At 46.6% G+C, this 18,198-nt stretch overlaps 1 protein-coding gene across 1 annotated transcript; it reads right to left on the bottom strand.

Annotated features, from left to right (window-relative positions):
• Window positions 1-10,140: 10,140 nt before the first annotated feature.
• On the bottom strand, window positions 10,141-17,647 carry LOC146394341 (odorant-binding protein). Its single transcript, XM_085009103.1, has 6 exons — window positions 17,487-17,647; window positions 16,891-17,030; window positions 14,739-14,809; window positions 12,091-12,201; window positions 10,782-10,883; window positions 10,141-10,575 (listed from the first exon to the last, which is right to left on the bottom strand). The coding sequence occupies exons 1-6, from the start codon at window positions 17,562-17,564 to the stop codon at window positions 10,556-10,558; spliced, it is 522 nt and encodes a 173-aa protein (XP_084865229.1). The 5' UTR covers window positions 17,565-17,647; the 3' UTR covers window positions 10,141-10,555.
• Window positions 17,648-18,198: the final 551 nt, after the last annotated feature.

Below are 18,198 nucleotides of genomic sequence, written 5' to 3'. Positions count from 1 at the left end.
TCATAGAATGTCTTTGGGAGTCTTCCTTCTTCTTCAACCTTTTGAAAGAGTTTAAGGAGGATGGGCACCAATTCCTCTTTATATGTTTGATAGAATTCACCTGTGAAGCCAACTGGTCCTGGACTTTTATTTGTAGGGAGTGATTTTATGACCTCTTCAATTTCATTTCTAGTGATTGGTCTGTTCATTTGGTCTGTTTCTACTTGATTCAGTTTTGGCAGGCTGTAAGATTCTAGAAAATTGTCCATTTCTTCCAGATTGTCAAACTTGTTGCCATACAGTTGTTCATAGTATTCTCTTATGGTGTTTTGTATTTCTGCTGTATCCGTTGTGATTTCTCCTTTTCCATTTATAATTTTGGTGATTTGGGTTCTTTCTCTCCTCTTTTTAGTGAGTCTGGCCAGGGGTTTGTCCATTTTGTTCACCTTTTCAAAGAACCAGCTCTTGGTTTTATTAATTTTCTCTATTGTTTTTTGTCTCTATTTTATTGATTTCTTCTTTGATCTTTATACTTTCCTTCCTTCTGCTGACTTTAGGACTTTTTTGTTCTTCTTTTTCTAATTCATTTAGGTGGAGGGTTAAGTTGTCAATTTGGGATCTTTCTTCTTTTTTGAGAAAGGCCTGGATTGCTATAAATTTCCCTCTGAGCACTGCTTTCTCAGCATCCCATAGATTTTGAGAGGTTGTGTCTTCATTATCATTTGTTTCAAGGTAGTTTTTAATTTCCTTCTTGATTTCCTCATTGACCCATTGGTTTTTTAGTAGCATGTTGTTTAGTCTCCATGGAGTAGGTTTTTTCTCTTTCCTTTTCCCATGGTTGATTTCTAATTTCATGGCATTGTGGTCAGAGAAGATACTTGAGATAATTTCTATGCTCCTAAATTTACTGAGATTCGCTTTGTGTCCCAATATGTGGTCGATTCTTGAGAATGTTCCATGAGCATTTGAGAAAATATGTAGTCTGCCTTTTTTGGATGTAGTGTCCTGAAGATATCAATGAAGTCTAACTTTTCTATTGTTTCCTTTAGGATCTCTGTTGCTTTATTGGTTTTCTGTCTAGAGGATCTGTCCATTGATGTGAGGGGGGTATTTAGGTCTCCTACTCTGATTGTATTCTCATCAATATCTCCCTTTATGTCTGTTAATATTTGTTGCATGTATCTGGGTGCTCCTATATTTGGTGCATATATGTTGATGTTAGTAACATCCTCTCCTTGGATGGATCCCTTAATCATTAAGTAGTGTCCTTCTTTGTCTTTCTTTATGTCTTTTGTTTTAAAGTCTATTTTGTCTGATATGAGCATTGCGACTCCTGCTTTTCTGTCATGTCTATTGGCGTGAAATATTTTTCCCCACCCTTTCACTTTCATTCTATATGTATCTTTTGTCCTCAGGTGAGTTTCTTGTAGGCAGCATATTGAAGGTTTTTGCCTTTTTATCCACTGATGCACTCTGTGTCTTTTGATTGGGACGTTCAGTCCATTGACATTTAAGATGATAATTGATAGGTGATTATTTATTGCCATTTGAACCTCGTGTTCCAGTTGATTCTATGGTTGTCCTTTCTTCCTTTTTTTTTTTTTTTTTTGGTTGGATGGTCTCCGGATATTATCTGCTTGAGTGTATTTTTTTTTCATTTTTTGCAAATGCAATATTTGGTTTTGGCTTGTGGTTGCCCTGTTTTTTAAGTATGCTATCCCCTTGCCATAATTGTGTGTTTTAGCCTGATGGTCCTGTAAGTTCAAACACTTCATTACTATATTAAAATTAAGAATAGAAACGTACAAACAAACAAACAAAAAGGGTTATTTACTTGCTAACATCCCTTTCCCACATTTTATGGTTTTGATGACTCTTTTTTATTTTTTTCTTTTTAATTTTATTTTGTTTGAAGCATGTTCATGATTAAATCTGTATGCTGGCTTATTTGAGTGACTGCTCTCTGATTGCATTTTCCTCAGTCCTAGTTCTTCCTCTTCTTCTTTTTTTCTTCTTTTCTTTTTTCTTGCCTTTCCTTCCTTTCTTTTTGGTTTAGAGAAGCCCTTTCAATATTTCCTTGAAGCTGGGTTTTGTGTTGCTGTATTCTCTAAGTTTTTGTTTGTTGGGAAAAATTTTTATTTCCCCTTCTATTTTAAATGATATTCTTGCTGGATAGAGTATTCTAGGTTGCATATTTTTTCCTTTTAGCACTTTAAATATTTCTTGCCATTCCCTCCTGGCCTGTAGTGTTTCTGTAGAGAAATCAGCTGACATTCTTATGGGGGTTGCCTTGTAGGGAACATTCTGGTTTTCTCTTGCTGCCTTGAGGATCCTCTCTTTATCACTAACTTTTGCCATTTTTATTATGATGTGTCTTGGTGTGGGTCTGTTTGGGTTCAGTTTGTTTGGGGCCCTCTGTGCTTCTTGTATCTTGAACCCAGCATCCTTTAGACTTGGGAAGTTTCCAGCGGTAATTTCTTCAAATATATTTTCCATCCCCTTATCTTTTTCTACTCCTTCTGGAATTCCTATTATGCGTAGATTGGCCCGCTTTATATTATCCCATAGGTCTCTTATATTGCTTTCCAGTTTTTGGATTCGGTTTTCTGTCTGTTGACCAGATTGAGTGATTTCCATTATTCTCTCTTCCATATCACTGATTCGTTCTTCTGCATTATTCATTCTGGTTTTTCCTGCCCCTAGTTCAGTTTGCATCTCTGCAAATGAATGTTCTAGTTTTTCTTGGCTCCTCCTTATATTTTCTAGTTCCTTTCTGAGGGTATCTGCATTACTGTTCCTATCTTCTCTTCATTCCTTCAGTATTTTCCCTATTTCTCTTTTGAACTCCAGGTCTGTCTGACTGCAGAGATCTGTTTCATTGTTGACTGTTTTAGGTGAGTTCTCCTGTTGGTTTGACTGGGGGTGGTTTCTCAGCTTCTTCATCTTGCTTGTTGTTTTCTTTCTCCTGAGGGAGTTGTACTCTCCGTTATGGGGCAGTGTTTGCCTTGTCACTGCCGTGGAATATTTCCTGAGGGCTGGCGTTGTTGGTCAATCTTTTTTGAGGCAGTGTGGCTTTTCTGGAGGGTTGATGGAGCTAACATTGTTTCTTTGAAGCAAAGGAGGGCTTCCTGAGGGCAGACAGGACTGGGAGGTCCACCCCAGGATGGTAGCAGATTTCACTTGGTCATGCAGAGCTTGCTCTGGTGTTTTTAGGCTGTGGGGTTCTTGCAGGGTGTTGGCAGTGAACTCCTGTTCCTCAGGAGTGCATCACCCCCTGGGGGCTGGAGCAGCTATCTGGGTCACTGAGAACCTAAGAGGCTCTTCCCTAGGGCAGCCCAACTCAGAAGGACAGCCTGAGAATGTAGGCAGATCTTTTCACAGTCCGGCCGAGCTTGTTGCAGCTATTCTGGACTGCATGGGCTCTTCCAGGGGGCCGGGGGTGTTGAGCAACTATTCCGTGGGAGTGGGGCACCCCCTGGGGGCTTGGGCGGGTAGCAGGGCCACTGGAAACCCAAGAGGCTCCTCCCCAGGGCAGCCCGACTCAGAAAGCCCGTCTGAGATCTTTTCCCGACTCGGCCAGGCTTGTTGCAGCTTTTCTGGGCTGCAGGGGGTCCTGCCTGGAGCTGGCAGTCCTATGCAGCTGGTCCACTAGGTCTCAGCACCCCCTGGGGGCTTTGGTGGGTAGCAGGGCCTTTGGAGAGCCAAGAGGCTCCTCCCCAGGGCAGCCCGACTCAGAAAGCCCGTCTGAGATCTTTTCCCGACTCGGCCAGGCTTGTTGCAGCTTTTCTGGGGTGCAGGGGGTCCTGCCTGGAGCTGGCAGTCCTATGCAGCTGATCCACTAGGGTACCCCCTGGGGGCTTGCATGGGTGTAGGACCGTTGGAGACCCAAGAGGCTTCTTCCCAGGGCAGCCCGACTCAGAAAAACCATCTGAGAATTAGGTCGATCTATTCACGGCCTGGCTAAGCTTGTTCTAGCTTTTCTGGGCTGCAGGCCTTTTCTCGGGGGCTGGTGGTGTTTGGTGCTGCTCTGCAGAAGTGTAGGCCCTCCAAAGGGCAAGCAGGCCTGTGCAGGGACAGCCCCTGCGGTGGTAGGCTTCAGGAAATTGTTGAGGCCAGCCCTCCTGGATGGCAGGCTGCCCCAGGTCCGTTGAGAGCGTAGGGGGTGGCGGGGGTGGGTGGAGGGGATGCACTGGGAAGCACAGCTTTCTGCTAGCTAGCGGGCCTGTAAGCTTGCTGTGGCGTGGGGGGTATTCTGTGGGGACCCATCCCTTCTTCTCTCCCCTCCCCAGCACAGGCGCAGATCAGGCTCTTCTCCCAGGTTCCCTCTGAGGTGGCTTTCCACTTCCCCGCCCCTAGAGTATTGTTCCCTTCCTCTGTGACAGCTTTGTTTTCTAGTCTCCCAGGCAGTCTCTGCCCCATCAAATGGTTTCTAGACCTCCCAAGCAGTTTCCGCTCCGCCCCGCCCCCCCAGCCCGGGGACTAACCTCTGGAGCCGAGGTCTCGATGCCCAGCCACCTCACAGGCGTCCCCCGCCCCTTTCTCGGTGACTAACCTTCGGAGGCGAGGTGTCTGTGCCCAGCCCCCACCTAGGAATCCCCCGGCCCTTTCTCGGGGACTAACCTTTGGAGGCGAGGTCGCCGTGCCCAGCCCCCAACCAGGCAGCCCCCGGCCCTTTCTCAGGGACTAACCTTTGGAGGCGAGGTCGCCGTGCCCAGCCCCCAACCAGGCGTCCCCCGGCCCTTTCTTGGGGACTAACCTTTGGAGGCGAGGTGTCGGTGCCCAGCCCCCACCCAGGCGTCCCCCGGCCCTTTCCCGGGGACTAACCTCTGGAGCCGAGGATTCGGTGCCCAGCCCCCTCCCAGGCGTCTCAGTTTTTGGTGACTGTGCCCGTAGTTCAGATGGTCCGTTCGGTTCTTGATCAGCTTTTCCCTACTCCAACTTACTGCTACACTCTTCTCTCCATCTGGAGATTCCTCTGGTTCGTTTGATCTTTCCCCTGAGTAGGTGACTTTCCAGGGTGCGGGATCCCTTTCTCCACCGCAGTTCCCTTTTGGGAGCGCCCGTCCCGCTCGGATTCACCTTCTCTCACTCTCCTCTTTTCTCCCGTTCTGCCCAGTAATGTCACGAACTTCTTGCCATTATTGGAGTTTAGGTTCCTCTGCCAGCGATTGGTTGCTGTTCTGTGCGAGTCATTTATTCTGTAGATGTGCTTTTTTTGTTGTGTTTGTGGGAGAGGGCGAGCGTGTCCCCCTACTCCTCCGCCATCTTGTCCTCTCTCCCCATTCTTACTCTTTAAAAGGGCTCTTAAGTCCCTCCTCTTCAGCCTTCATGCCTTCAGGAGTTTCATAATCTCCCTTTTGACCCCAGGGTCCGTCAGACTGCAGAGGTCTGTTTCCTGGATTGCTGCCTCTGGGGACTTCTCCTCTTCTTTTAGCTGGGAATGCTTCCTGAGGGTCCTCCTCTTGCTTCTGGTTTTCATTTTGTCTGTGTTGAGGGGAACCAAACTGTAGTCCTGGAGGGCTGTTTCTATGCACCAGCGCCCCTTTGTGTCTGGTAGGGTGTCCCTGTATACTTTGGGCATGGGAGTTTGGCTATTTGCTGTTGCTGTCCTTGGTGGGAGCCCTCTGGGGTGTCCATGGTGCTGAGTGTGTTTCCAGGGAGAACGAGTCAGTGGCTGAGGCAAGGACAGAGTGCCCAGTTGCTGGAGTCTTGACAGGAGGAAGGCCCTGCAGAGAAGTGATGCAGGCTGCTCCTAGTTGCAAGGGCCTGGGAAGGGTAATGCACCTTCGGCTGATGTAGGAAGTGCCCAGATCATTTGGCCATGGCCGTGGCAGGGTGTGTGAGTTGCCAGGGGAGTGAGAGTAAGAGCAGTGAGGGTTCCCTCGCAATGCCGTCCTCTGTGGTGTCCTCTGAGGTGACAGGGGCTGCAAGTGGTGCCTGTTGACAGACCCCTAGAGGCGGTGGCCACCCCCACCTGTGGAGTCAGCAATACCTGCTGTGGTTTGCCCTCACCACCTGTAGACCATGCACAAAGCAGCCCATCACCCTCTGCCCCCGGAGGAGACATGGCCTAGGCTGCTGCTGTTTTCAGGGTCCTGGGAAGGGACAGTGATTAAGCATGTGGGCACAGCCTGAATCATTTCGCCGTGTCTGTGGCAGCAGGCAGGTGCATTCCCAGGGCAGTGAGAGAAGCAGTGGCTGGTGCAAGGTTGCAATGTCCTCTTGTTTGCCACCCTCTGAGGTGAGTGGCCTGCAGGTGGAGACTGTTCCCAGATCCCAAGCTATGGCAGGCCCCTCTCCCTGTGGTTTCTGAGCGGACTGCTGTGGTTTGTTCCCTGGGCCTTACATCATGCAAGAGGCACTGCCCTGTTTTCGGGCACCTGTCGCCTTTAAGCCACACATGCCTATGAAGACTAAGTTGCTCTCAAGGGACTTTTCCCTTAACCACACGGCCCTCCTCTTCCTCCCCTGAGCTCTCCATTACACTCCTCCCTTTTTGTGATGGGTTTAAGCCTTTTTCTCCCTCACACCTTGATACCTTAGGACATCTCTGTGTCATTCTCTTCAGCATCATCTCTGGCGAAAACCCTCTGTCCTATTAAGGGAACATTTTCCTGGATATTTAATGGGATATTTTTTGTGATTTGAATGAGATGCCTCTCTACGAGATGCACATTTAGCAAGGGTGCATGAAGTCAGCTTGTTTGAACAGCAGCTCAGAAACCCCATGGGAGCCCAAAGATAGGAATCATGACCAGGAGAGATGACCTGGGATCAGGCGTGTGAATACATATTCAGATAATGTTACGGAGGACAACGGATTGTTTGTTTTGGACCTTTACTCCATAGCAAAGAGGGTGTACTTGCTTTGTAGTGACCCTTCCTGTAGGTCAGTGAAAGCATGGTGAGGTTGATTGACCCCTCTCCTTTTACTGAGAAGAAAGCCTCAGTCCTTACAGGAACCTGACGGTTCATCCGAATGTATGGCTCCCTTTGGAAGAAGGAGAGCACTGTACTCACGGACCTATTCTCCTTGCCACTGCATGGCCATTTCTCTCTTCATAAATAGTCTTGGTCGCTGTAGAGTAAGGTTCCAACCTTGTTGTATTTGACTTTGGTGTTGGTGGCCTCTGAGCCCAGAGCTGGTTAATAAGGGAGTCATTGTGTGTCCCTGGGGTTTTTGTTCTCGAGGCCAGGGTGTACTGACCCAGGTGTGTTCAGAAGAAACCAAGACTCACCCAGCGATTCCCACCGTCCCTCTGGTTGTACCCGAAATGCAGGAAGAATAGGCCTGCTAGCCATGGCAGGCTCAAGCACCGAAGAGGGGTTGTTTCAAGATAGACATCCCCACCTAGCAACTGTTCTCCACAGACTAGGGGATCCTCTGTGAAAGGATTTAACCCTGGGTACACTTCAGCAGAACTCCCAGACGTACCTCCTTGGGCCAATTCAGGAAGGATGGCCCTTGTTCCCTTCAATGTCAGGGGTGGTTGAAAGATACTGTGGTGTCATGCAGACCCAGTATAGAGCAGAGACACACAGTGTGAGTCGAGGAAGCAGCATGGCTCCATTTTCTTCCTTTATTTGGCTAGAAATCCTCACGCCTTGGAGCTTCTTGGAGCTTGTATTTGCCACCGAGGTCCTCTCTAATCTATCCAAGTGGAGAAGAAATTTGAGCTGCTAAAGGAGAAAACAAATGTCATGTTCCATGACGTTCCTATTTCTTCTGGACACTTGTTGGCGTGCAGGTCGATGTAGACAGGAGTAAATCCTCCCGATGTCAGAGAAGGCAGCTCCCAGAAGGAAAGGTCCCATTGTCTCTTGGGAGCGTTTGCCTCTGCTGTTCTGTGTTGCACTGGTATTTATCATTTGGTGCATGCTTATTCTTTGTTTTACCTTCCGAGTGTTTGTTTTGCGAATTGCATCACCTGCGTGTATGTTGTAGCTCGGAGTCTAGGAAGGGCAATGGGTGTGGTTGTGATCCATTTGTGAAGGAGTCAGAGTTTGCAAAGAGAAGGGTGACAGGCGAACCTCTCTGGATGGTTGGAATGTGAGTTAAGTGTGTACGTGTGGGAATGACATGAGGGGAAATGACAACAGCACATGCCAGGGTGTCTGGTGCAAGGTCTTTTAGGTGGGCACTGAGAGTGCCCGAAGGTTGTCTTCCCTTTGAGAAGCCAATTGCATTTACAGAAATTCTCAGAGATGGAGGCATATCAGTATCCACAGGGTTGTTGTTTGTCATGTTGCAAAAGCATTCCCAAATGACGTTGCCTGTCTGGGAGCCATGGCACCTGTTGGAAGGGGTCATGAATGAATAAGGTGGATCTTTAGGATGAGCATATGGATGATCTCTAAAGTAGTCCTTTCGGAACCAGAGCCAGAAATGGATTCTCTTTATCTTTCCCTTCTTGGGTAATGTATGTGTAAAACACAGACAGCACTCCCCTGTGTGAGCATGTTTGTGTTTCAAGGACAATGTGTGCCTCTTGAGAATCAGGAAATCATACGAGTCCCTGGAGGGTTCCTTTTCTACCTAGGGGTCTACACCGCAGTTGAGGGCATGTGGTATTTTTATAGCAACTCATGGGTTTCTGTAGAGTTCGATGTCTTTATCCGATTTGGGATGTAGTCTATGCAGACCTCACGAAATGGGTGGCACCATCTTTCTTGTCATGTCTTTCTGCAACCTTGTCTGAGTCGTGTGACGTTTCCTCATTGGATATTTGAGCAGATGCTCTGGTGAAATGCTTTGGACCTGCAGTCTTTGATGGATAATTGTATGATGCCAGAGGGAGTATCATTAATAGAATATAGGTCTATTGACATTTTCTGTTTCATCTGGGGCCAGTTTTGCTACCAGACATTCCAAGCACTGTGTCCACTTGATGGCATATATAGTTGCACTAACTTTGTTGCTACTTTTATCTTACATTACTCTTCATCTCTTTCCATTTCTAGTGACACCCTTTTCTATTTTTTTTAAATTGATGATGGTGACATGGTGCAAGCCCAGGTAACATTTCACAGTGCTTTTGTGTATGTCAGGGTCTACCTTTCCTCATTCCTGTGGCAATTCATCCTTCCCTGTCCATTTCATAGCCTGTGTATATATGCAACCACCCAATCCAACCATTTCCGATGCCCACTGTCGATGAGAATCAGAACTCCCAAGGCACGCACTCATTTATAGGAAGCAGGAGATTTCCCACAATGTCCTTGATATCTCCATGACTTCCAACTAAAGCCAACATAGTCTTCATTCCTGGTGCCCTCTGTTCCCACTGAGGGGCCCCTTCTAGGTGTATTTATGCATACCCATTTACTCTTCCTACTTCCTTGTAACCTGTCAATGTTTATTTGTCAGAACCTCGGATCCTGAGCAAAATCCCTTATGTGGAGCTGTGTTTTCTCACGGCTTGGTCCTGGTCTGTGAACGGTTGTTCAGCCCTTCAAAGAAGGGCTGCCTCTAGGAGCCTAGAACCCTTGGATGGTGACATGAGTAGCACAATGTGCTGTGGGTGTTCTGGGCTCATGGCCAGGGGAAGGGCTCTTTGTTGGGAGGACGAGTGTCTGATGCTGTTTGAAGCCGGAGAGGATGGGACCGCATCTTTATGTGTGGTGACCTGGGTGTGCAGTGAGCGCTTTGTACCTGGCCTCTTGGTCATTTTGTTCCTCCAGGTACTATGTGGCCTTCATGGTACTGTGGTTTGCCCATGGCTCACCTGCCCATGTTTGACTACTAGTGCCTTAAACCTGAAGACGTAAGAGTTCTTCCGTGGAGTTTCAGAAGGGTTGGTGCTGTCCGAAGAGGCATGTTCCCTCAGTGATGGCCCAGGCCATGTCATAGTTTTCTGGGTAAACCTCAGTGACTGGAACCAAAGTTTCCTTTATTGCCATGAAGGAAATGCACTTGGGGTTCTGTTTTGGACTCTGACCACTACAATCAAAGTCCTCACAAGAATCCTGCCTTTCTGTGCTGGTTTAGTCCTTTTTCTCCTGCTCACCTTGACATCGCTAGACACCTGTGTTTCATCTTATTTTGATTTGTGTGGGATGACATACATGTCCTACAAGGGAAGGTTTTCCTGGATAGTTCACAGGGCTCCTTGGGTGATGTCATGTAGCTGACGTGTTACAGAGAGTGCCATTGCCCAGGTCTGCATGAATTCCCTTTATTTGAACCTTCCGAAGTCAAGGACCACCCCAGAGGATGTGATTAAGGGATGAGGAGAGAGGACGTGGGATAATCATGGGCAGAGCAGGATTATAAGAGGCAGGAACCAGGCATGTGGGTCATTGGTATTGATTCCATGGAGCAATGGCAATGCCTGGTTCTTCGTGTTGCATCCTGTTGATGAATGAAACAGGACAAAGGTTTAGGAGCATGGCCCCTGTGACAGGTGACAGGCGTGAGGTCAGGCAGGAGGATTTCCATTGTTGGAGCAAAACATTGCAAGCGACACAATGTGACCTTTAGGAAAGGACAGTGTCTGCGCCTTGACTTTTCTGCTGGAGCAGCATTGATAACAGGTGATTTTACTTACAGTTTGATGATGTCGAAGTCGCTTTTGATTCACTTGGCAGGACAGTCATCTGGGGGAAAATAAAAAGGACAGGTTTCAAACAATCCACCAATACAAGCAAGTCCTAATAGTCTTATTTTACTTTACGATTGTACCTATGGGGTTTTCTAGCCATTTCCGTATGGGAGACAATAGGTGCATGCACTCAGTGTGTCTTCTGCTAGCAAGTGCACAGACCCAGTGAATGATATGTCCAGGCAATGCGCATTGCTTTACCTCTTTCGATGATGTTCACAATATTTTCTTCTGGAATCCCGTTCTCTCTTGTCACCTCTTTAAACTTCTCCAAATCTTGGTCTTCAATGTCAGTTCCTTTGCCTAAAATCAGCATGCATACAACACAATGGACCCATTAGACCCCATCATGATGTCTGAGTACCGAATGGGAGATTCAGTGTGCAAACAGAGCTTCCCTTGGAGTAATTGAAGGGAGTCCCAACCAGGTGCCACTTGCCATGATGCAGAGGCCTGCTGTGTGTGCGAGGATTGATCCCAGTTCAGCTCACGCACTGCATACCCTCCAGTGTCAGCAGGAGGACCCCAAAGCCTCCTCAGGGGCTCCATGCATTAGAGCCCAGTGCACCACCCAGACATGGACGTGCCTGCTTCTCTATCAGCTTCCTGGTATGTCTTCCTGAATTCCTGCCTCGTTCTGGACCCAGGTACCTGGGAAACAGGGTTCACCCTTCCAGGGACACTCTTGTCATGGGAGACTATGTCTTCTTCTTTCATTCAACCACAGTTCTGCCTGACACCTTCTGTGGAGCTGACGCCTACTGTCCAGGGTGACAGAACACCTCCCAGTGCCCCTCTGTGGCATCAGAACCACGGACCCAGAGTTCCCGTGGTGGCGCAGTGGTTAATGAATCTGACTAGGAACCATGAGGTTGTGGGTTCGGTCCTTGCCCTTGCTCTGTGGGTTAACGATCCGGCGTTGCCGTGAGCTGTGGTGTAGGTTGCAGACACGGCTCGGATCCTGCGTTGCTGTGGCTCTGGCGTAGGCCGGTGGCTACAGCTCCGATTCGACCCCTAGCCTGGGAACCTCCATATGCCGCGGGAGCGGCCCAAGAAATAGCGAAAAAAGACCAAAAAAAAAAAAAAAAAAAAAAAGAACCACGGACCCCATGAAGATGTATTTCAAATGTTTCTGTCTTAGGGTTTTGAATGCATTGACCATGAACTTGAAGTATAGAGATTGAGGTCAACCTGATTAAAGCCATGGCTTGAGATGAGTTGCCATGGGAGGGACCCATTTCCAGGAAAACTCTTTTCCAAAATGTTACTTTGCAGGAATGAGATGTGGTTGGAAACAGCTGCTGAAACTGCCCTTCTCTCCCAGCTCTGATGTTCCCTCCTCTCTTTGTAGATTCCATTCCAGAATCCTTAATGCAAGGAACGTAAAGACCTACGCCTTCTAAGTGGATACTGAGTTCTGTCTGTTGCGACTGACGTGTGGAGAAAGATGCTTCCAGGGCACATGGTTCATGACCATGCCCATGGGGATGGCATGAGGATTTAGACTTACCCAACAGTCCCGTCATTATGGTTTTGTCGCCTTCTTCATCCACATTGATGTTAGAGATTATCAGGGCAGTTTCGGACGCATAACTAACTACAAATTTGTTGTTACCTGCGTCTGTAAAGAGAGAAATGATACATACATATACACACACACACACATTTATACACACATGTAAATAGAAATGTATGTGCATGTCTATGCAATTATACACATAAACATACATACATTCATGTATATGTTGCCTGGCCTTAATTAATTTCTTGTAGCTGAACTTTATCATGGAAAACTTGGGGCTTGGGCTCCAGTGCATCCTGTGTTTATGGGTCTCTCCCCCTGTGGGTGCAGGGAACGCTTCAGCCGATTAGGATGGCAAGGGGAGGGGCTTTTCCTTATGGACATCTTCTGATGGCATGAACCTTATTCCCCCTTGCAATGCTACTAGCATGTTTTCTTGAATGTGAGTTCCAATGAAGGCAGCATCATTTCAAATATCATGAGGGAGGTTAGGAAATCCAAGTCGAAACATCCTGTCAATTTTCATTTTCCCAGCCATGGCTTAGAGCACTCTTTAGGACCAGAGTCAAGGCACCCTTCCACCCTTTGGGTTACTGAGTGCCCACCCCGAACCAGAACTGCCATATTCTGAACCATCAGTATCCGTGATTGCATTTCCTCTGTTCTCCATCTAGGTGATTCCTTAGCAGATGCCCAGAGGCCTCTAGCCAGTGTATAGCTATCAGGACTGTTGTCCTCGTGGAGCTGTGCAGGCAGTGAGCACCTAAAGCATCAGCTCACCCCCACCTGGAGGCCTGCACCTCCCCCTCTGTGGCTGTGCCATGTTGCTCTGCAGAAGATTAAGCATTGACCGAGTTTGTGTTCCCTCTAAGCCCTGGGCATGCGTTCTCGCTTCCAGCCCTCCATAACACCTCACTGGGATCGCTCATCAAGATCTGGTTTTCATCAGCCCATCTGTGTTCCTGAAACCCCGCATAGCATTATTCATAGTCAGCACCACTGAATTGCCAGTTGTCTGCCTGGGCCAAGACGAGGTAGCTCCTGAAATGGCTTCCTTGGTTTCTAACCCCATACCTGTGTATGCATCTTTCCCAAGCCCCTGGGCATCCATGAGCCTGGGCTTATTTGGGGACAGTTCATGTCAGATGATGCCTCTCCTGAGACTCTCCGGAACCCCCTTTGCTCTAACCATGGTTTCTCCGGGAGGGTTTTGCCATCTCAATTTCTAATGGCCATAAAGGTTTTGCAGCTGGTAGAGGCCAGGAAGGTAAGGCTATATCTTGGCTGAGGCTGCCCTCACCCAAAGTCCAGTGTGTGCTTCGTATGGGTGCAGGGATTTCCCCTAAACCCAAGCTAGTCTGGTTGCGATTGCTCGTTGCCAAGAGACGTGGAGGAAGAGGTGGGCTGTTCTGTTTCTTTCCCTACTTGAACTGCCATTTCTCGATCCAGGAAAATATATAGGAACATGGCAGAAATGAAGGTCTATACAGTAGAAGCACGGGTGCCTCAGCTGAGGGAAAGAAATCCCCTAGGAAAGAAAAAAGGCATGATTTGGGAATTTCCATCGTGGTTCACTGGAAATGAATCTGCCTGGGATCCTTGAGGATGCAGGCTGGATCTCTGGTGTTGCTCAGTGGGTTAAGGATATGGTATTGCATTGAGCTCTGGTTTTGATTGCACACATGGCCCTTTTCCTGGGTTGCTCTGGCTGTGGCATGGAGGAGCACATACAGCTCAGATGCTATCCCTAGCCTGGGAGCCTGCATATGCCATGAGTGGGGCCATAAAATAAAGGCAAAAAATTATTCAAAAAATTCCTACCTAATATTAAAAGTTTATCAATGTACATGAAGGGCTAAGAATCTGGCACACATTTGATTTCTTTGTGTTAATAGTGCAACGGCTGTGCTATGATTTATAGTAAGCAAGGGTTGGAATCACTTATGTTTTGGCCACACCCATAGCATGTGGAAATCCCACCCAGGCCACAGCAGTGAGAACACCAAATCGTAAACCACTAGGGACCTCCTGGAATCCCATATTGATATATGTAAGTTGTAATCCAATATATATGCCTTGGAGCAATGACCACTGGTTATGTGGCTGCAGGCTCTCGCATAGAACGTAGAGCTGTAAATCTTAGCCAGCATCCTCATTGCTTTGACCAGAAGCTGCATGTAAGAAGCGTTGTGTTTGGTGTTTGAAATTCCTAGGATTTCCATGGATTTGAAATTCATCTGGCATTCACGGAAGCAATTAGGATGTTCAGAGCTAATTTCTAAAAGTTGTCTCCTGCAGGATGATATTGATGTGTCCTGTCCACATAGACCCTTGAGACACGCGTTCTGAAGGGTGTTTTAAATATTCTAGTAACCGCTCCATATACCTGAGACCCTCCTGAAAGACCAAGTCTAGGGTCCACCATGGAGGACCCCTGTGAGTCGGGAGGGGCCCTCTGAGTTGTGGGATGGAAGCCTTTGTTCAGGATGGCAGAGGGCTTCGAGCATTGAGGATAGGTGCCTGACCACACCTGTCCTTTGATGGACCCTGGAATGGACATGTGTGGTGTCCTGACGGGACAGGAGGCCCCGATTTGCACCCTCCTCTACTTTTATCCATTCAACTCTCCTACTCACAGTTAACATCGTAAGTATTGCCTTCTTGTTTGGTTCCGATCAGCGAAAATTCTTCACAGATTCCATTTTCCCTGAAAAAGAAAGCAGTGAGTTGGTTGATTTCACATCCTAAAAATTTGACCTATAATTGCCAATTTCACTGATGCACCCTCTCAGCCCCAGTGTAAGTAACACCGTAATGCCTAAGAGCCCTGGGACATGCACAGGACAGGAATGCATTGTTTCAGATCAGGTAGCTCCCAAGGGACAAGACATTTCATTTCCACATTCGTTCTGAGTAGAAGTTCTGAGAATGAACTGTACATATTTAGCCATGTTTCCTTGAAACTAAATAAAGAAATTGAGACTTTAGGGGAAAAGAGTAAAAAAAGTCTTTTCCTACTGAAATGAAAACAAATTAAAAAAAAAACTGTTTAAAACATCCTTTGCCTAGTAATGAGAGGCAGAGCTCTCAAAAGAGCCGTTAGGGTTTTCATAACGTTGGCAATGGATGCTGAAAGGATCGCCAAACATTGCAGAAATTATAGGAAATTTTAGTTTTTCATATCCAAGATAGAAAGTCTTCTTCTATTAATTCATCATCAGAGGAATACACATTGAAAGATACATATGTGTGTACCAGGAAAATCACACACAAAGATACACATGATATGCCTGTATAACATAAGTAAGTGGTATACGTATCTGATATGTTTATATTGTCACCTCTATTACAATGTATTTGAGTGACTTCATATGTATCTCTCTGTGCACGTAAGTGAAAAATGTGTATTTGGTATATATGACAAATGCAGATGCCTCAAATGTTACAAGAGAAATCACCCAAGAAATACTGGCTTAATTAGTGGAAAGACCTATTGCCAGACAATGACCAGAGTGAGTTGTGTTCACTGTAATTAGTCATTATGGAAATGCATCCAGTGACTCAAAAAACAAACATACAAAACCAAACCATGAAGTGGTGACAACAAAAACCACATGCAGTTGCAGAAACTGCAAAGTATCCACATGGTTGTGTATTCAAACCTAGTCCCTCCACTTGTCTTGAGAAAAGGGACTCCTTCTCTATGCAGACAAACAATTCTCTTTTTAAACCATTTTGCTGAGTGAAAGAAGCAGGGGATACAATGTGGACTGTGTGATTTCCTTGTGTGAAGTTCTAGAGGAGGTGAGAATAATCAGGTCCGTTGTTACCTGTGGCTAGGTGGGTGGTTAACGGTGAGGGACAGAAATGAGATTTGGGGAGGAGATTTATATCATGACTGTTGAGGTGGTGAAACCAGTGTCCACAAGTGAAATCTCAGAGCACCCTGCCCTTTAGAGGGGTACCTGTGGGTCAGTACACTCTAGAGTTGATTTCAGAGAGAGTGGCCCCACAACAAGTCAAAGATAGGGCACAAACATAATCAACATGGCAAAGAGGAAGATAGTAAAGTATTTGTTACAAAATTAGAACAGTTCTGTATGTATCCTGAGATATGATATGTGTGTGTGTACAAGTTAAATGTCAGTATACTCTCAAATACATGCTGTTTAAAATAAAATCAGTTATACATATTTATATATCTATACCCCAAGCTCCTCAGGCATAAATATTTTAGGGTTTTTATCATTAATATTTCTATTCTTGAAAGTTTGTTTCTGTGTGGGCATGTTCCCAATAAAACACCTGTTCTATAGTGGACATTCCATCAAGCGTGCTTTGTGCTATGAGGACTTTAATAAACATAGTCACAATGAACCTTTGCTGATTCACCTTTGAGTAGAGACCCCTTTGTGTTCCGCACCTGCTCCCAGCCAGTGGGGCTCCCTGTGAAGCCTGTCCTACAAAGTCTGCCTGAAAGGTTGCAGCCCCAGGTGGGGACTGTAGGGTTTAGGGCACTGCGCTCTTGCTGCTGCTCTGCCCCTCTTGCCTTGAATGGCTTGAAGCCAGGGGACCTTCTGGGACCTCTACTCTCAGGCAGGACTCCTGACCTTCTCGGAAGGCTTCTGGTGGCAAGGACTCAAGGTCTCCAGAGACCCTTCTCGGCTGTTCACATGAGGGGACCAGGCTCCTGTTCAAACCCAGGCATTTCCCTGCACACATGGATGCCAGACCTTCCTCAGGTTCTGGTATTTATACGTGGTTTCCTTCCCCATTATTTTTACTTACTTGCTAAAAAAGTTCAAGTATACTTTGCTCTCTTTGTCATCAAATTCAATGCTACGCATGAAAACCTGGAAGGGTGCATTTTCTCCAATCTTCTCCAGGTCACTAGAGCCTATGTAGCTGGTTATCCATTTTCCTGAAAGCTAAAAAGAAATACTTGTGATGCAGGAGAGTTCCTCTGTTTCTGATGACCCCCACATCATCCTTCAGGAGCGTCCGTTCCCTTTTACCTATCAGCACACATTAGCAGATTTGACCGAACGGAGCCAGATTTAGATAATAATGTGAAAACTCAAGCCAGCATATAACAAGGAATGGAGACATTTCAGAAATAGCTGATGCTCAGCTTCAGATGCAATAACTCCACTCCCAGCAGTTCCTGGCTGATCCAGCTCTTTTTCCAAGAACTATATCAATATATCGATTTGAGGAATAGACAGAGTAGATACCACAGAGACCAAATCCTACAAGTCCAGGAGCCAATTAATGGAGCAATTCTGAGTTTGAGGTGGATGGCTAGGCTTCTGGAGGCGCCCAAGGAAACCCCCACAGCAACACACATTCACAAGCTCTACTCCCACCCAGCCCATCCCTCTTACCTCAAAGGGATCTTGTTCAGGTTGAGGTTCCTGGGCACAAACCAGACCAAGGACCAGACTCAGCAGCAGACTCTTCATCCTGGTGGTTCCTGCTATTCTTCTTCAGGAGAAGCTTGGAGTGTCCCAGTTGTTAGAGAGAGTCGGAATCCTCCCCGTTTTTATAGTCTTGGTCTGTTGTCATAACGTTGGATGTACAATGATTAATCTTACCCCTTGGTTACATTAAGTCATCTTCCAATATCCTGCTTGGCAGTGATGAGCTATTCTGGCATTTTGTGCTTTGAACGATGGGATTTGTTTTCTGAGAAGCTTAAGTGGATCTGAATATTTGGCCTTTATGGTGAGTGACAAATCGCAATACATGCCAAGTGTTTTAAGGAGAGTAATACTTATTTTCTTTTATGTCCAAGGTCCATAATGGGATCAGCAATCCAAGGCACATATCCCCAGGACCCGTATTATTTCCTTAACCTTGAAGAGATACGTCTACACTTCTTTTCTCAAACTGAAGACAAACCATCTGGTGGAACAATGTTAAAAGACCCCTCATTCCCTGGGGTCATAACCTTCTTCTACCCCACAGCAGGCTCTGTTATTTTTTTTTTTTACTCAGAGGTCCACCTGTGACATGTCCAGTAACCTCATGTGAAGAAGGTATCTCAACCACTCATTTTATCGTTCTGTGTGCAAAACACCTTTTCAGAAAATGTCA

The sequence above is a fragment of the Sus scrofa genome, chromosome Y, assembly GCF_054392235.1.
Source record: "Sus scrofa isolate SSC_HxYL_T2T_F1_AM1 chromosome Y, Sscrofa_HxYL_maternal_Yorkshire_Landrace_v2.0, whole genome shotgun sequence".
In the NCBI taxonomy this organism is placed as follows: Eukaryota; Metazoa; Chordata; class Mammalia; order Artiodactyla; family Suidae; genus Sus; species Sus scrofa.
Note: the sequence above shows the minus strand (reverse complement) of the source record. Positions and strands in the feature narration are given on the sequence as shown.

What these genes read in the sequence shown, in the direction of transcription:
- LOC146394341 (XM_085009103.1), bottom strand. Translation starts at nt 17,564, where the DNA reads ATGAAGAGTCTGCTGCTGAGTCTGGTCCTTGGTCTGGTTTGTGCCCAG. An exon ending in CTGAACAAGATCCCTTTGAG is followed by an intron (nt 17,031 to 17,486) that starts GTAAGAGGGATG and finishes ATTTCTTTTTAG; the next exon opens with CTTTCAGGAAAATGGATAAC. An exon ending in TACTTGAACTTTTTTAGCAA is followed by an intron (nt 14,810 to 16,890) that starts GTAAGTAAAAAT and finishes TTTCTTTTTCAG; the next exon opens with GGAAAATGGAATCTGTGAAG.